Source organism: Hylobates moloch, unplaced genomic scaffold, assembly GCF_009828535.3.
Source record: "Hylobates moloch isolate HMO894 unplaced genomic scaffold, HMol_V3 SCAFFOLD_1, whole genome shotgun sequence".
Lineage (NCBI taxonomy): Eukaryota > Metazoa > Chordata > Mammalia > Primates > Hylobatidae > Hylobates > Hylobates moloch.
The window spans coordinates 25,437,844-25,453,624 of record NW_026652276.1 but is presented as its reverse complement, the minus strand read 5'-3'; the positions used below and the strand labels follow the sequence as shown (position 1 = coordinate 25,453,624).

Below are 15,781 nucleotides of genomic sequence, written 5' to 3'. Positions count from 1 at the left end.
CATTAATAGAGTATTATGTCTGCACAGTTTGGGGGAGTTTTTCTTAAAGCTAAAACTATTGATTTCTCCCACATTAAAAGTATTAACACAATAGATATCTATTGTATAAAATCTGAAAAATAAAAATACTTACAATCAGTAACATTTATTGAATACTTGCTATGTGCTGGGCATGGTACTTTACGTGTATTGGGTCATTAAATTCTCACCATCAGCCCAGATATTTGAGCCTCAGAGCCTGCACTTTTAAGTGCTACAAATTCTGGTTCTACCATTTAGTAGCAGTGTGACAAGTATACTCACTTGACTTTTTTTTGCCTCAGTTTCCTAATCTGTGCAGTGGTGATAATAGTGCCTCCCTCATAGCAATGCTGATTATTCAGTGAGTTAATGCATATTTAGTTCTTAGACTACTGCTTGGCCTGTAATAAGTGGTATATGAGAGTTAGTTGTTATTTTTATTACTATACTATAAAAAAGAATCATCTTGGGGCAGTTCCAAGATGGCCAAATAGGAACAGCTCCACTCTACAGCTCCCAGCATGAGCGACGCAGAAGACAGGTGATTTCTGCATTTCCAACTGAGGTAGCGGGTTCATCTCACTGGGGCTTGTCAGACAGTGGGTACAGGACAGTGGGTGCAGCGCACCGAGCGTGAGCCGAAGCAGGGTGAGGCATCGCCTCACCGGGGAAGTGCAAGGGGTCAGGGAATTCCCTTTCCTAGCCAAGCAGAGCTGTGACAGATGGCACCTGGAAAATAGGGTCACTCCCACCCTAATACTGTGCTTTTCCAACGGTCTTAGCAAACGGCACACCAGGAGATTATATCCCGCACCTGGCTCGGAGGGTCCCACACCCACGGAGCCTTGCTCATTACTAGTGCAGCAGTCTGAGATCAAACTGCAAGGCAGCAGCGAGGCTGAGGGAGGGGTGCCTGCCATTGCTGAGGCTTGAGTAGGTGAACAAAGTGGCCAGGAAGCTCGAACTGGGTGGAGCCCACCACAGCTCAAGGAGGCCTGCCTGCATCTGTAGACTCCACCTCTGGGGGCAGGGCATAGCCAAACAAAAGGCAGCAGAAACCTCTGCAGACTGAAATGTCCCTGTCTGACAGCTTTGAAGAGAGTAGTGGTTCTCCCAGCATGGAGTTCGAGATCTGAGAACAGACAGACTGCCTCCTCAAGTGGGTCCCTGACCCCTGAGTTGCCTAACTGGGAGGCACCCCTGAGTAGGGGCAGACTGACAGCTCACATGGCTGGGTACCCCTCTGAAACGAAACTTCCAGAGGAACAATCAGGCAGCAACATTTGCTGTTCAGCAATATTCGCTGTTCTGCAGCCTCTGCTGCTGATACCCAGGCAAACAGGGTCTGGAGTGGTCCTCCAGCAAAATCCAACAGACCTGCAGCTGAGGGTCCTGACTGTTAGAAGGAAAACTAACAAACAGAAAGGACATCCACACCAAAACCCCATCTGTACGTCCGCCATCATCAAAGACCAAAGGTAGATAAAACCACAAAGATGGGGGGAAAAGCAGAGCAGAAAAACTGAAAATTCTAAAAATCAGAGCACCTCTCCTCCTCCAAAGGAATGCAGCTCCTCACCAGCAATGGAACAAAGCTGGAAGGAGAATGACTTTGACGAGTTGAGAGAAGAAGGCTTCAGACGATCAAACTTCTCCAAGCTAAAGGAGGAAGTTCGAACCCATTGCAAGTAAGTTAAAAACCTTGAAAAAAGATTAGACAAATGGCTAACTAGAATAACCAATGCAGAGAAGTCCTTAAAGGACCTGATGGAGCTGAAAACCAAAGCACAAGAACTACGTGACAAATGCACAAGCTTCAGTAGCCAATTCGATCAACTGGAAGAAAGCGTATTAGTGATTGAAGATCAAATGAATGAAATGGAGTGAGAAGAGAAGTTTAGAGAAAAAAGAAACAAACAAAGCCTCCAAGAAATATGGGATTATGTGAAAAGACCAAACCTATGTCTGATTGGTGTACCTGAAAGTGACGGGAAGAATGGAACCAGGTTGGAAAACACTCTGCAGGATATTATCCAGGAGAACTTTCCCAACCGAGCAAGGCAGGCCAACATTCAAATTCAGGAAATACAGAGAATGCCACAAAGATACTTCTCGAGAAGAGCAACTCCAAGACACATAATTTTCAGATTCACCAAAGTTGAAATGAAGGAAAAATGTTAAGGGCAGCCAGAGAGAAAGGTCGAGTTACCCACAAACGGAAGCCCATCAGACTAACAGCGGATCTCTCGGCAGAAATTCTACAAGCCAGAAGAGAGTGGGGGCCAATATTCAACATTCTTAAAGAAAAGAATTTTCAACCCAGAATTTCATATCCAGCCAAACTAAGCTTCATAAGTGAAGGAGAAATAAGCTACTTTACAGATAAGCAAATCCTGAGAGATTTCGTCACCACCAGGCCTGCCCTAAAAGAGCTCCTGAAGGAAGCACTAAACATGGAAAGGAACAACCAGTTCCAGCCACTGCAAAAACATGCCAAATTGTAAAGACCATCAAGGCTAGGAAGAAACTGCATCAACTAACGAGCAAGATAACCAGCTAACGTCATAATGACAGGATCAAATTCACACATAACAATATTAACCTTAAATGTAAATGGACCAAATGCTCCAATTAAAAGACACAGACTGGCAAATTGGATAGAGAGTCAAGACCCATCAGTGTGCTGTATTCAGGAAACCCATCTCACGTGCAGGGACACACATAGGCTCAAAATAAAGGGATGGAGAAAGATCTACCAAGCAAATGGAAAACAAAAAAAGGCAGGGGTTGCAATTCTAGTCTCTGATAAAACAGACTTTAAACCAACAAAGATCAAAAGAGACAAAGAAGGCCATTACATAATGGTAAAGGGATCAATTCAACAAGAAGAGCTAACTATCCTGAATATATATGCACCCAATACAGGAGCACCCAGATTCATAAAGCAAGTCCTTAGTGACCTACAAAGAGACTTAGACTCCCACACAATAATAATGAGAGACTTTAACACCCCACTGTCAACATTAGACAGATCAATGAGACAGAAAGTTAACAAGGATATCCAGGAATTGAACTCAGCTCTGCACCAAGCAGACCTAATAGACATTTACAGAACTCTTCACCGCAAATCAACAGAATATACAGTCTTCTCAGCACCACACCACACTTATTCCAAAATTGACCACATAATTGGAAGTAAAGCACGCTTCAGCAAATGTAAAAGAACAGAAATTATAACAAACTATCTCTCAGACCACAGTGCAATCAAACTAGAGCTCAGTATTGAGAAACTCACTCAGAACCACTCAACTACATGGAAACTGAACAACCTGCTCCTAAATGACTACTGGGTACATAATGAAATGAAGGCAGAAATAAAGATGTTCTTTGAAACCAAGGAGAACAAAGACACAACATACCAGAATCTCTGGGACACATTTAAAGCAGTGTGTAGAGGGAAATTTTTAGCACTAAATGCCCACAAGAGAAAGTGGGAAAGATCTAAAATTGACACCTTAACATCACAATTAAAATAACTAGAGAAGCAAGAGCAAACACATTCAAAAGCTAGCAGAAGGCAAGAAATAACTAAGATCAGAGAAGAACTGAAGGAGATAGAGACACAAAAAACCCTTCAAAAAATCAGTGAATCCAGGAGCTGGTTTTTTGAAAAGATCAACAAAATTGATAGACCACTAGCAAGACTAATAAAGAAGAAAAGAGAGAAGAATCAAATAGACCCAATAAAAAATGATAAAGGGGTATCACCACCAATCCCACAGAAATACAAACTACCATCAGAATATTATAAACACCTCTATGCAAATAAACCAGAAAACCTAGAAGAAAGGGATAAATTCCGCGCCACATACACCCTCCCAAGACTAAACCAGGAAGAAGTTGAATCTCTGAATAGACCAATAATAGGCTCTGAAATTGAGGCAAGAATTAATAGCTTACCAACCAAAAAAAGTCCAGGACCAGATGGATTCACAGCCGAATTCTACCAGAGGTACAAGGAGGAGCTGGTACCATTCCTTCTGAAACTATTCCAATCAATAGAAAAAGAGGGAATCCTCCCTGACTCATTTTATGAGGCCAGCATCATCCTGATACCAAAGCCTGGCAGAGACACAACAAAAAAAGAGAATTTTAGACCAATATCCCTGATGAACTTCGATGCAAAAATCCTCAAGAAAATACTGGCAAACCAAATCCAGCAGCACATCAAAAAGCTTATACACCATGATCAAGTGGGCTTCATCCCTGGGATGCAAGGCTGATTCAACATACGCAAATCAATAAACGTAATCCAGCATATAAACAGAACCAAAGACAAAAACCACATGATTATCTCAATAGATGCAGAAAAGGCCTTTGACAAAATTTAACAGCCCTTCATGCTAAAAACTCTCAATAAATTAGGTATTGATAGGATGTATCTCAAAATAATAAGAGCTATTTATGACAAACCCACAGCCAATATCATACTGAATGAGCAAAAACTAGAAGCATTCCCTTTGAAAACTGGCACAAGACAGGGATGCCCTCTCTCACCACTCCTATTCAACATAGTGTTGGAAGTTCTGGCCAGGGCAGTCAGGCAGGAGTAAGAAATAAAGGGTATTCAGTTAGGAAAAGAGGAAGTCAAATTGTCCCTGTTTTCAGATGACATGATTGTATATCTAGAAAACCCCACTGTCTCAGCCCAAAATCTCCTTAAGCTGATAAGCAACTTCAGCAAAGTCTCAGGATACAAAATCAATGTACAAAAATCACAAGCATTCTTATACACCAATAACAGACAGACAGAGAGCCAAATCATCAGTGAACCCCCATTCACAATTGCTTCAAAGAGAAGAAAATACCTAAGAATCCAACTTACAAGGGATGTGAAGGTCCTCTTCAAGGAGAACTACAAACCACTGGCTCAACGAAATAAAAGAGGATACAAACAAATGGAAGAACATTCCATGCTCCTGAATAGGAAGAATCAATATCTTGAAAACGGCCATACTGCTCAAGGTAATTTATAGATTCAAAGCCATCCCCATCAAGCTACCAATGACTTTCTTCACAGAATTGGAAAAAATTACTTTAAGGTTCATATGGAACCAAAAAAGAGCCCACATTGCCAAGTCAATCCTAAGCCAAAAGAACAAAGCTGAAGGCATCACGCTACCTGACTTCAAACTATACTATAAGGCTACAACCTTATAGGTATATACTATAACCAAAACAGCATGGTACTGCTACCAAAACAGAGATATAGACCAATGGAACAGAACAGAGCCCTCAGAAACAATACCACACATCTACAACTATCTGGTCTTTGACAAACCTGACAAAAACAAGAAATGGGGAAAGGATTCCCTATTTAACAAACGGTGCTGGGAAAACTGGCTAGCCATATGTAGAAAGCTGAAACTGGATCCCTTCCTTATACCTTATACAAAAATTAATTCAAGATGGATTAAAGACTTAAATGTTAGACCTAAAACCATAAAAACCCTAGAAGAAAACCTAGGCAATACCATTCAGGACATAGGCATGGGCAAGGACTTCGTGTCTAAAACACCAAAAGCAATGGCAACAAAAGCCAAAATTGACAAATGGGATCTAATTAAACTAAAGAGCTTCTGCACAGCAAAAGAAATTACCATCAGAGTGAACAGGCAACCTACAGAATGGGAGACAAATTTTGCAATCTCCTCATCTGACAAAGGGCTAATATCCAGAATCTACAAAGAACTCAAACAAATTTACAAGAAAAAAAAAACGACCCCATCAACAAGTGGGCGAAGGATGTGAACAGGCACTTCTCAAAAGAAGACATTTATGCAGCCAACAGACACATGAAAAAATGCTCATCATCACTGGCCATCAGAGAAATGCAAATCAAAACCACAATGAGATACCATCTCACACCAGTTAGAATGGCGGTCATTAAAATGTCAGGAAACAACAGGTGCTGGAGAGGATATGGAGAAATAGGAGCACTTTTACACTGTTGATGGGACTGTAAACTAGTTCAACCATTGTGGAAGACAGTGTGGCAATTCCTCAGGGATCTAGAACTAGAAATACCATTTGACCTAGCCATGCCATTACTGGGTATATACCCAAAGGATTATAAATCATGCTGCTATAAAGACACATGCACACATATGTTTATTGCGGCACTATTCACAATAGCAAAGACTTGGAACCAACCCAAATGTCCAACAATGATAGACTCCATATACACCATGGAATACTATGCAGCCATAAAAAATGATGAGTTCATGTCCTTTGTAGGGACATGGATGAAGCTGGAAACCTTCATTCTCAGCAAACTGTCACAAGGACAAAAAATCAAACACCACATGTTCTCAGTCATAGGTGGGAACTGAACAATGAGAACACTTGGACACAGGAAGGGGAACACACCGGGGCCTGTTGTGGGATTGGGGGAGCGGGGAGGGATAGCATTAGGAGATATACCTAATGTAACTGACGAGTTAATGGGTGCAGCACACCAACATGGCACATATATACATATGTAACCTGCAGGTTGTGCACATGTACCCTAAAACTTAAAGTATAATAAAAATATATATATATATATATTTAAAAATCATCTTTTATACAACCATAATTTTGGCATATATGAGTATTTTTCTATAATTATGTGTGTATATGTTGCTTTAAGATATATTTTTATATATCTGCATATAAATATATATAAAATGTTATATTTATATATGCAATAAGCAATACGTATATTTTAAAAGCAGAACTGGGATCATACACATCAAGTGGGAAGGAAAACAGGTTACTGTCTTATGAAGACTTTTCCATGTTATCTTAAAACATAATATTATCTTAAAACATAATGTTTAGCCAGGTGTGCTGGCTCACTCCTGTAATCCCAACATTTTGGGAGGCCAAGGCAGGAGGATCACTTGAGCCCAGGAGATTGATACCAGCCTGGACAACATGGCAAAACCCTGTCTCTACAAAAAAATTAGCTGGGCGATGTAGTGTGTACCTGTAGTCCCAGCTACTCGGGTAGGAGGCTGAGGTGGGAGGATCACCTGAGCCTGGGAGTTTGGGGCGGAGGTGAGCTGTGATTGTGCCACTGCATTCCAGTCTGACGGAGAGAGACCTTGTCTCGAAAAAAAAAAAAAAAAAAAAAAAAAAAAAAAACATAATATTTAAAGACTGCATAGTGTTTTCTCACATGGCTATAATTTTGCTAATCTTTTTTGTTGGGCCTTTAAGTTATTTTCAGTTGCTCACTATTCTGAGTATACTGTACTGAAAAAGTAGCTTACGTTGAAATTTGTGCACATGCGATTTTATAATGAGAATCAGTTTTAAGGAGTAAGTTGCTGGATGATAGGGTTTTGGCATGTTTTAAAGGGGGTTGGTACATTTTGCTGCATCATCACCAAAATGGCTAGCCCAGTGTACCATGCCACCAGTCATGTATAATAGAAGTGTTTGTTTCTTCACACTCTCATCAACTCTAGGTGCTAAATGTTAGGGCAAGATTCCTGAAAGTGCTTCTCAGCAGTTTTCCATCTGTTTGTTTTGCCCTCTTTCTTTCTTAGTAGGGAGTGTGGCATGAGTGAGTGTGGGTGGGAGGGGTAGGCTGTCTCTGAAGGACACAGGAGTAAAACTGTAGACGGGGGCCAACTGGGGTGCAGTCTGATGGAGGCACACATGCTGCGAGTGAGGTCATCATATGTACGCCTGCCCTGCCCCTTTGGCTACTAGAAACTGCATTGGGTTGGAGGGCCTAGCCTGCTCCTGGGGACCGTTAGAGGTCCATGAATGGATTTCATGAAGTCTGAGCTCACTAGCCATGGGTGAAAAGTGTATGTTTCCAGAGCCTGATACAAAATAGGAGGGTAGGTGGCTGCCACTGCCAAGACACATGTAGGATATGAAAGGGATTTACAGTCTAATCAGTGACCCCACAGCTTCCTGTGGTTCCTCAGCATCTTTCTTTTTTCCCATAAAGTCCTGGAGGAAAGACACCATTCAAAGCTAAGAAGCTGGCCAGATGCAGTGGCTCATGCCTGTAATCCCAGCACTGTAGGAGGCCGAGATGGGAGAGGATTACTTGAGCCTAAGAGTTTGAGACCAACCTGGACAACATAGTGAGATCCTGTCTCTACAAAAAAATTAAAAAAAAAAAAGCTGGTGTGGTGGTGCATACCTTTAGTCCCAGTTACTTGGGAGGCTGAGGTGGGAGGATCCCTTGAGCCCAAGAGGCTGAGGCTGCAGTGAACCATGGTCGAGTCCAGCCTGGGTGACAGAGCATGACCCTGTCTCAAAAACAATAAAAACAACCCCAAAGCCAAGAAGCTGTTTTAACCAGACAGCTTTTTCCTCCATCCATGGTTATTAGTTTTAGGTACAGTCTGGCTGTGGTTGTTTTCCTGAGTTATCAAGATCTCCAGAATGACAGGTTCAAGGCTATAGATGTTATTGCTGTTGAATCACGTCTTTGTTCCCTGGGGAAGCTGTCCTGTCAGTCACAGATCTTACAGAGGCCAGGCACAAGAAGGGGGGTGCACCTGTAAAACTATGCTTGCTGGTGAAAGGAGATGGCCACCTGTCTTGGTCCATTTGTGCTGTAACAAAATACTTTAGACTGAGTCATCTATAAACAGAAACGTATTGCTCACAGTTTTAGGGGCTGGGAAGTTCAAGATCAAGTGGCCAGCAGATTCAGTGTCTAGTGAGGGCCCAGTTTCTGTTTCAAAGAGGGCGGAAGGAAAAAACAGGCTCTCTGTCCTTAGGACCTAAGCATCTCCCAGATGCCCCACTTCCCACCACCACTGCACTGGAAATTAAGTTTCAGATTATGAATTTTGGAGGGACACTCTTACCAATGATGGTAAGAATATGATCTCTGGGAGGCCAGAGCAATAGTAAATGTTATCTCACATTATTATGAAACAATTTGAGCATCTCCTGTGTTAGCATTCTTTATTAGGAGTCACTTAAATGTAAACCGTAAAGAAAACACCGTTTCTTCTTCTGGGAAGTTAATTACCTTATGTGGGAGGTAGACCAAGAACACCTGAATAATGGTTTTAAAATGATACTAAAATGGGCCAGGCACGGTGACTCACACCTGTAATCCCAGCACTTTGGGAGGCCGAGGTGGGTGGAACACCGGAGGTCAGAAGTTCGAGACCAGCCTGGCCAACATGGTGAAACCCTGTCTCTACTAAAAATACCTGTCTCTACTAAAATTAGCTGGGCGTGGTGGCACACACCTGTAGTCCCAGCTACTCGGAGGCTGAGACGGGAAAATCGCTTGAACCTGGGAGGCAGAGGCTGCAGTGAGCTGAGATCAAGCCACTGTGCTCCAGCCTTGGCGAGACAGAGGAAGACTTTGTCTCAAAAAAATAAAAAATAAGATAAAATAAAATGATAGTAAAATAGACTAGTCAGGGTCCATTGGAATTGATTCAGTAAATCTTGGACAGAGGTAAGCTCCGTAAGTCAGGTATAGTCACAGCTTGGCAGAAGAAAAGAGGGAAGCAAAAAGCAAGTTGGGGAAATGTCACATGTAAGTTGTCACTTACATGCTTAGTGACAAGCATGTCACTTACATGCTTAGCCAAGGCCGCATTTCAGTGGGTCACATGGGTTTGGTGTATATGGTGAAGCCCTACCCGAAATGCTTTTCCAAGGAGCTTTTGTATTCCTTGCCTCTTGGATTCTTGCAACAGTTCTTGGACAATGGCAGAGTAGCTCTAATGCCGTCTCTGAGGACAAAACCCGACCCAGGCAGTTCTTCTGACTTGGCCAAAGTGAAAGGGGAATCATTGTCAGCACCAGGGTCTCCTGACTCTGGTGATGGATGGTTGAGATTTGTAAAGCACATAGGAGCAATAATTAGATCCACTCATCCCAGAGTTCTCAGACTGGGGCACTTAACATTCTTAACTTATCTTTCAACAGAAACAGCAGCAGAAAGACGCCCTCATTCTCTTCTTCAACAGAACAGCTGAAGCTAAAATCCCATCTGTCATGTAAGTGGTCATGAAGTGTCGACCTCTCTCTCTCTCATCTTTAAAAAAAAACAAAACTTATTACTTTATTCTGCCTGAATGATTTTACTGCCTCTAAGAAATGACCAGAGATTATTAAATGTGCCTTTTGTTGAGGAAGGAAAAAATAAAACAGATGATCAGAGAGTAGAATTATAGCTGCCTTGAAAATAAAGTTTAGGGGCCAGGCTCACGCCTGTAATCCCAGCACTTTGGGAGGCCAAGGTGGGAGGATTGCTTGAGTCCAGGAGTTTGAGACCAGCCTGGACAACATAGTGAGACCCCATTTCTACAAAAAATGAACAGAATTAGCTGGGCATGGTGGCATGCACCTGTGGTCCCAACTACTCAGGAGGCTGAGGAGGGAGGATTGCTTGGGAGGGAGGACGGCCGAGGCTGCAATGAGCTAAGATGCTGCCACTGCACTCCAGCCTAAGCAAGAGACTAAAACCCTGTCTCAAGGGAAAAATGAAAAAAGTAAAAGTTTAGGGCACCCTGCCCTTAATTACACACAAGGCATAAGTTGGCCGGTAACTGGAGCGACTACTAGGATGTACCTGGTTCTCTAAGAGATCCTGTCTTGAGCCAAGTAGGCTGGAGCTGCTGCTCCTTAAAAGGAGGGTGGGGTTGTCCCCAACACTAAAAGGGAGAGTTTTTCTAGGAGAATTGTGATCATTTGCCTTTAGGGGAAAAAAATTAGAAGGAAAAGCTGCCTTATGGGGATACTTGGGTCTTCCCCAAGGTCAGGAATTGTCATCCATTACTTACCTAAATAAAAAGACAAATGTCAAAGTTTGTTCAAAAGATATGGGCATATGGGCATTGTCACACCTAGTTCTATTTCCACCTTGTAAACTAAAGCTAAAGTAATAATTTCTGTTCTTAGAATTATTCATGACAAAATCTCAATTGTATGCCTTTCTTAGAGAAAAACCCACTCCTATTTAAATATCACTGGGTAGAAACCTGGCAATTCTAATGACGTGCAGTTTGCCTGATTTTTTTTTTGTTTAACATTCATGTGATGCTCTGGCAGGATAATGGTCCAACTGATGAAATTACAATGAGAATGGATTCCGTAGGGCTGAGTGGTGCCAGACTGGCTGTGGGGACTGAGATCTGGGGATAAATTAAGAAACATATCTGCCCCATCCTCGTACTTGGCCCACCTACGTCTCCACCCCCTCCGCTGTGGCAAGACAGTTCCCTACACCACTCGATCTGCAATGCCCCCTGGAAAGACTGCCCAGGGCTGGCCTCTCCCCTTCACTTCCTGGGCACTGCCCTTTTCATTTATGACCCTGTTACAGAGCTAATGAACTCCAGATGTGGTTTTTATGGCCTGGAAACTTTTCTCCCAGAAATACATCAGAGTTGCCCCCGCTGACCCATTTCTCATGTGCTGTGGAATAACAGATGGCAAGGATGTGCATTTCTCCCTTGCTCCCTCAGCCAGCTCAGGACCTGCAAAATTCAGAGTCCACTAGGTGCCTCTCTTCAAATGCTGCGCCCAGAGCCACCCATTTCCCTTAGAAATTTTAAGTCTTTCTACCACCTCATAAATAAACTTTGGTCATACCTTATACATACTTTCTCAAAATTCTGTTATACAATAAATTGTGTAGTGCTTTGTAGTTTCCAAACATTTTTTACACCTGTGAACTCATTTCACATTTACAGCATCTTTGTGAGATCATGTAAGTCACACCGGCTCCATTTTTAAAAATGCAAACACTGAGTAAATCTATGACTCTCTGGACCTCAGAGTCACACAGTTAGTAAGTGGAAATTAGATTGTACGTCTTCAAAACCCCAATTTCCTCAGCTAGTTATTTTTCTTTTCTTTTTTTGCTGTTGTTTGTTTTTTCATTTTAATGGGCATCTTTTAATATAAAAGCCAAGGTTATTGTGCTAGGCAGATATTTCCAGCCTAGGAACTTGTAGAAGGTTATAGAACAACAAAGCTGTGTATGAGATATAGAGGGGAAAGAGGCATTAGGAAAATTGGGGCCTGTGGTTTTTATGAGCTCACCAAGTGGATTTTGTGGCCTTGTGACTTTTTGATGCCGTAGCCGTAAACTTTTTTGCTTATATCATGGCAAATTTTATGTCTCTCAAAATAATTAAAGTGAATTCTATTAGTATCAACAATTCACAAATTGAACTCAAATCTGGTGCCCTGGTCAGTCATAGTGTTGTTTGAAATGACTCTTGGATGTTTACAGGGGAGTCCACATACCTTTCCCCCACCTGAGACATATCCTTCTTTAAGGAAGGCAGAGTCTGTTCCCTGTCCAGACGCACCCATGACTGGCGATGGCCTCAGCGAAGGAGCTCACTTGCCTGTACTGGGCTTACCTCTTCTTTGGGATTGTGCTCCCTCTTCAGGGAGCTACCAGGGGAGAGGGGGACCTAGCCAGGGTCTGTTAACCTGATGACTTCCCACCCCACTGCTCCCTGAGGGTAGCTACCTTAAGGCCAAGCGAAAGATAAGAGTTGGGAAGCTTGCTGGGTGTGGTGGCTCATGCCTGTAATCTCAGCACTTTGGGAGGCCGAGGTGGGCAAATCACTTGGGATCAGCAGTTTGAGACCAGCCTGGCCAACATGGTGAAACCCCATCTCTACTAAAAATACAAAAATTAGCTGGGCGTGGTGGTACACACCTGTAATCCCAGCTACTCAGGAGGCTGAGGCAAGAGAATTGCTTGAACCCAGGAGGTGGAGGTTGCAGTGAGCCGAGATTTCAGCACTGCACTCCAGCCTGGGCAACACAGCGAAACTCAGTCTCAAAAAAAAAAAAAAAATAAGGGTGGGAAGCTAAGAAAAAACACAGTGGATGGAAGAGAGATGTAAATTAAAGGGAAGCCAAACAAATGAGAACCTTCTCTCCATAGTCCTCTGCCTTGGAAGAGAATTAACTGACTTAACTACTGGCCCTGTCATTTGAGGTCTAAAGTGGGAGGAGCTGGAGATCCTTCCTGGAATGTCTCTTTAGTATTATGTATGTCTCAATATTTAGCTTCTAGAAATTTGTGTACTGTCATTAATTCCTTAGTCCCCTCCCTAAGTGTTTTGAGATCTACAGGGGACACTAATTTGTATTTAAAACACATTATAATGATAGTCGGAGGTAAAGTGAAAACTGTTGATCATCTTCTATGATCCCAGATAATAAGAATGTTTCAGTAACATACCAGAGACACATAAAACATAAGGAGTATATGTTTAATCTGTTTTGTTGTCATTGTCAAATGCAGTGAATATATCTTGGACCTACTGGAAAGTGGAAGAGAGAAGTTTCTAGTGTTTGCACACCATAAGGTGGTCCTGGACGCAATTACACAAGAGCTTGAGAGAAAGGTGAGCTCCCTTTGAAATTCACCATGGGCTACTTTTGCCACGTACAAAGTTGTTCTGAGCAGGCTTAGGTCAGAGCCAAGCAAAGTGAGACCGATAGCTTCTGGAAGCATTGCTGAAGACTTTCTGAAGAAGAGTTCTTCTTGCTTATAGAACCACAGTGGGGTCAAAATGTTTCCCCAGCCATGTCATTTTAACTTCCTCCATGCTCCAAATAGATATCCCAGGAGTATTGCTTTAGGAACTTCTCCCAGGGGCTGTTCCATTATTCTGCATAAATAATTACAAAGTTGGCAAGAGAGGAGATAGCAAAATTGTCCTTTTGTATGGAGACAAGTATTTATGTGAATGTTTTCCTTTTTTCCTTCCTTTCATTCCTGCTTAGCACTGTCAAAGCACTTTTATTAATTGCACATGGCAGTGTGCAGACGTTAGTAGAGAGTTTTATGGCTCTCCTGAAATTGAACAAAAGGGATCTAGAAGGATTTCCAAGGATGTTTATGAAAACTGAACACATTTCATCCCCTTTTCATTTTTGGTTAAATTTAAGGCTGTAAATTGCTCTTTGTCTTCCCTCATCGTTTATATTTATATAATATTTGAATGTACATTAAGAGTACAGAGAAATATACAGCAAACACCCATGTATCTCCCACCCAGATTTAATAAATGAAAAGTTCCACTGTATTTATTTCAAGGTTTTTTTTAGTTTTTTTATTTTGGGGCAGAGTCTTGCTGTGTTGCCCACACTGGAGTGCAGTGGCAGGATCTCAGCTCACTGTAGCCTCCGCTTCTCAGGTTCAAGTGCCTCAGCCTCCCAAGTAGCTGGGACCACACCACCTCGCCTGGCTAATTTTTGTATTTTTAGTAGAGATGGGGTTTCACCGTGTTGCCCAGGCTGGTCTTGAACTCCTGGCCTCAAGTGATCCACCTACCTTGGCCTCCCAAAGTGCTTGTATTACAGGCATGAGCCACCACACCCGGCCTGAAGGTTTATCTTTTTAATAATAAAATACTTAGGTCCCCTCAGTATTCTAACTCTATTCCCCTTCCATCTCTCCAGCAATAACATCACTATTATGAAGGCAATGGGTATCCTTGCCCTCCATGTTGTCATACTATATTCTAGGAGTATGTATCCATAAGCAATTTATCGTCTCCTTTTTGCATATTTTTAAAAATTTAAAATAAATGACAGCACGGAGTAATTATCTTGCAACTTACTTTTTTCTCAGCATTGTTTTAGAGATTTCCTTTTTCTTTTTTTGAGACAGTCTCGCTCTGTCGCCCAGGCTCGAGTGCAGTAGTGTGATCTTGGCTCACTGCAAGCTCCACCTCCCGGGTTCAAGTGATTCTCCTGTCTCAGCCTCCAGAGAAGCTGGGACTACAGGCGCCCGCCACCATGCCCAGCTAATTTTTTTGTATTTTTAGTAGAGACAGGGTTTCACCATGTGTTAGCCAGGATGGTCTCGATCTCCTGACCTCGTGATCCGCCCGCTTCAGCCTCCCAATGGAGATTTCTTTATACTGCATTACACGTGTAGTTCATTCACTGTAACTGTGGAATGGTATCTCATTGGATAGCTATACTGCAGTTTATCCATTCTCCTGCTGATGGTTGCTATCGTGTGAATATTACAGTAGGTGTATGTTTGTATCTATGCATTTCTTCATGCCTTGTGTATGTGCTTTGTGTAGGGGAAGCATATTCAGTCATGCTGTTGCATGGTTATTAAATAGGCTCATCTTCATACTAAGTGGTGTCAAATTGCTCTCCAAGGTGGTCATTCACATTTATAATCTCATTAACAACATATAAGGGTTCCTGCTGTTCTGTGTGCCCATTAACACTGGTATTATCTGACTTTTTAATTTTACCAATCCAGAGAAATGAAATATCATCTCATTCTTGCTCTAATTTGCATTTCCCTGACTACCAGTAAAATGTGTATCATTTTATTTATTTATTTATTTATGGCCATTTTAGCTGCCTCCTGTGAATATTCTGTTTGTATCCTTTGCCTGTTTTTCTGTTGGATTGTTTCTTTCTTATTGATTTAGGAAAATTCTTTATAAATTCTGGATATTAATGTTTTATCAGTTATCTTTTTATCTTTTAAATTTATTTTGTTGGGGAGGGGGTCTCACTCCATTGCCCAGGCTGGAGTGCAGTGGCTTCATCTTAGCTCACTACAGCCTCCGCCTCCTGGGTTCAAGAGATTCTCATGCCTCAGCTTCCCGAATAGCTGGGATTACTGGTGCGCACCACCATGCCCAGCTAATTTTTTTGCATTTTTTTTAGTAGAGATGGGGTTTCACCATGTTGGCCAGGTTAGTCTCGAATTCCT

General features: G+C 42.1%; 1 protein-coding gene across 1 annotated transcript in view; it reads left to right on the top strand.

Moving 5' to 3' along the window:
• The window catches only part of SMARCAL1 (SWI/SNF related, matrix associated, actin dependent regulator of chromatin, subfamily a like 1), a 70,190-nt gene that overhangs the window by 41,786 nt on the left and 12,623 nt on the right, over positions 1-15,781 (top strand). The window contains exons 13-14 of the mRNA XM_032754554.2: positions 9,988-10,058; positions 13,334-13,436. Of these exons, the coding sequence (XP_032610445.1) occupies positions 9,988-10,058; positions 13,334-13,436 (174 nt within the window). The remainder of the gene's footprint in view (positions 1-9,987; positions 10,059-13,333; positions 13,437-15,781) is intronic.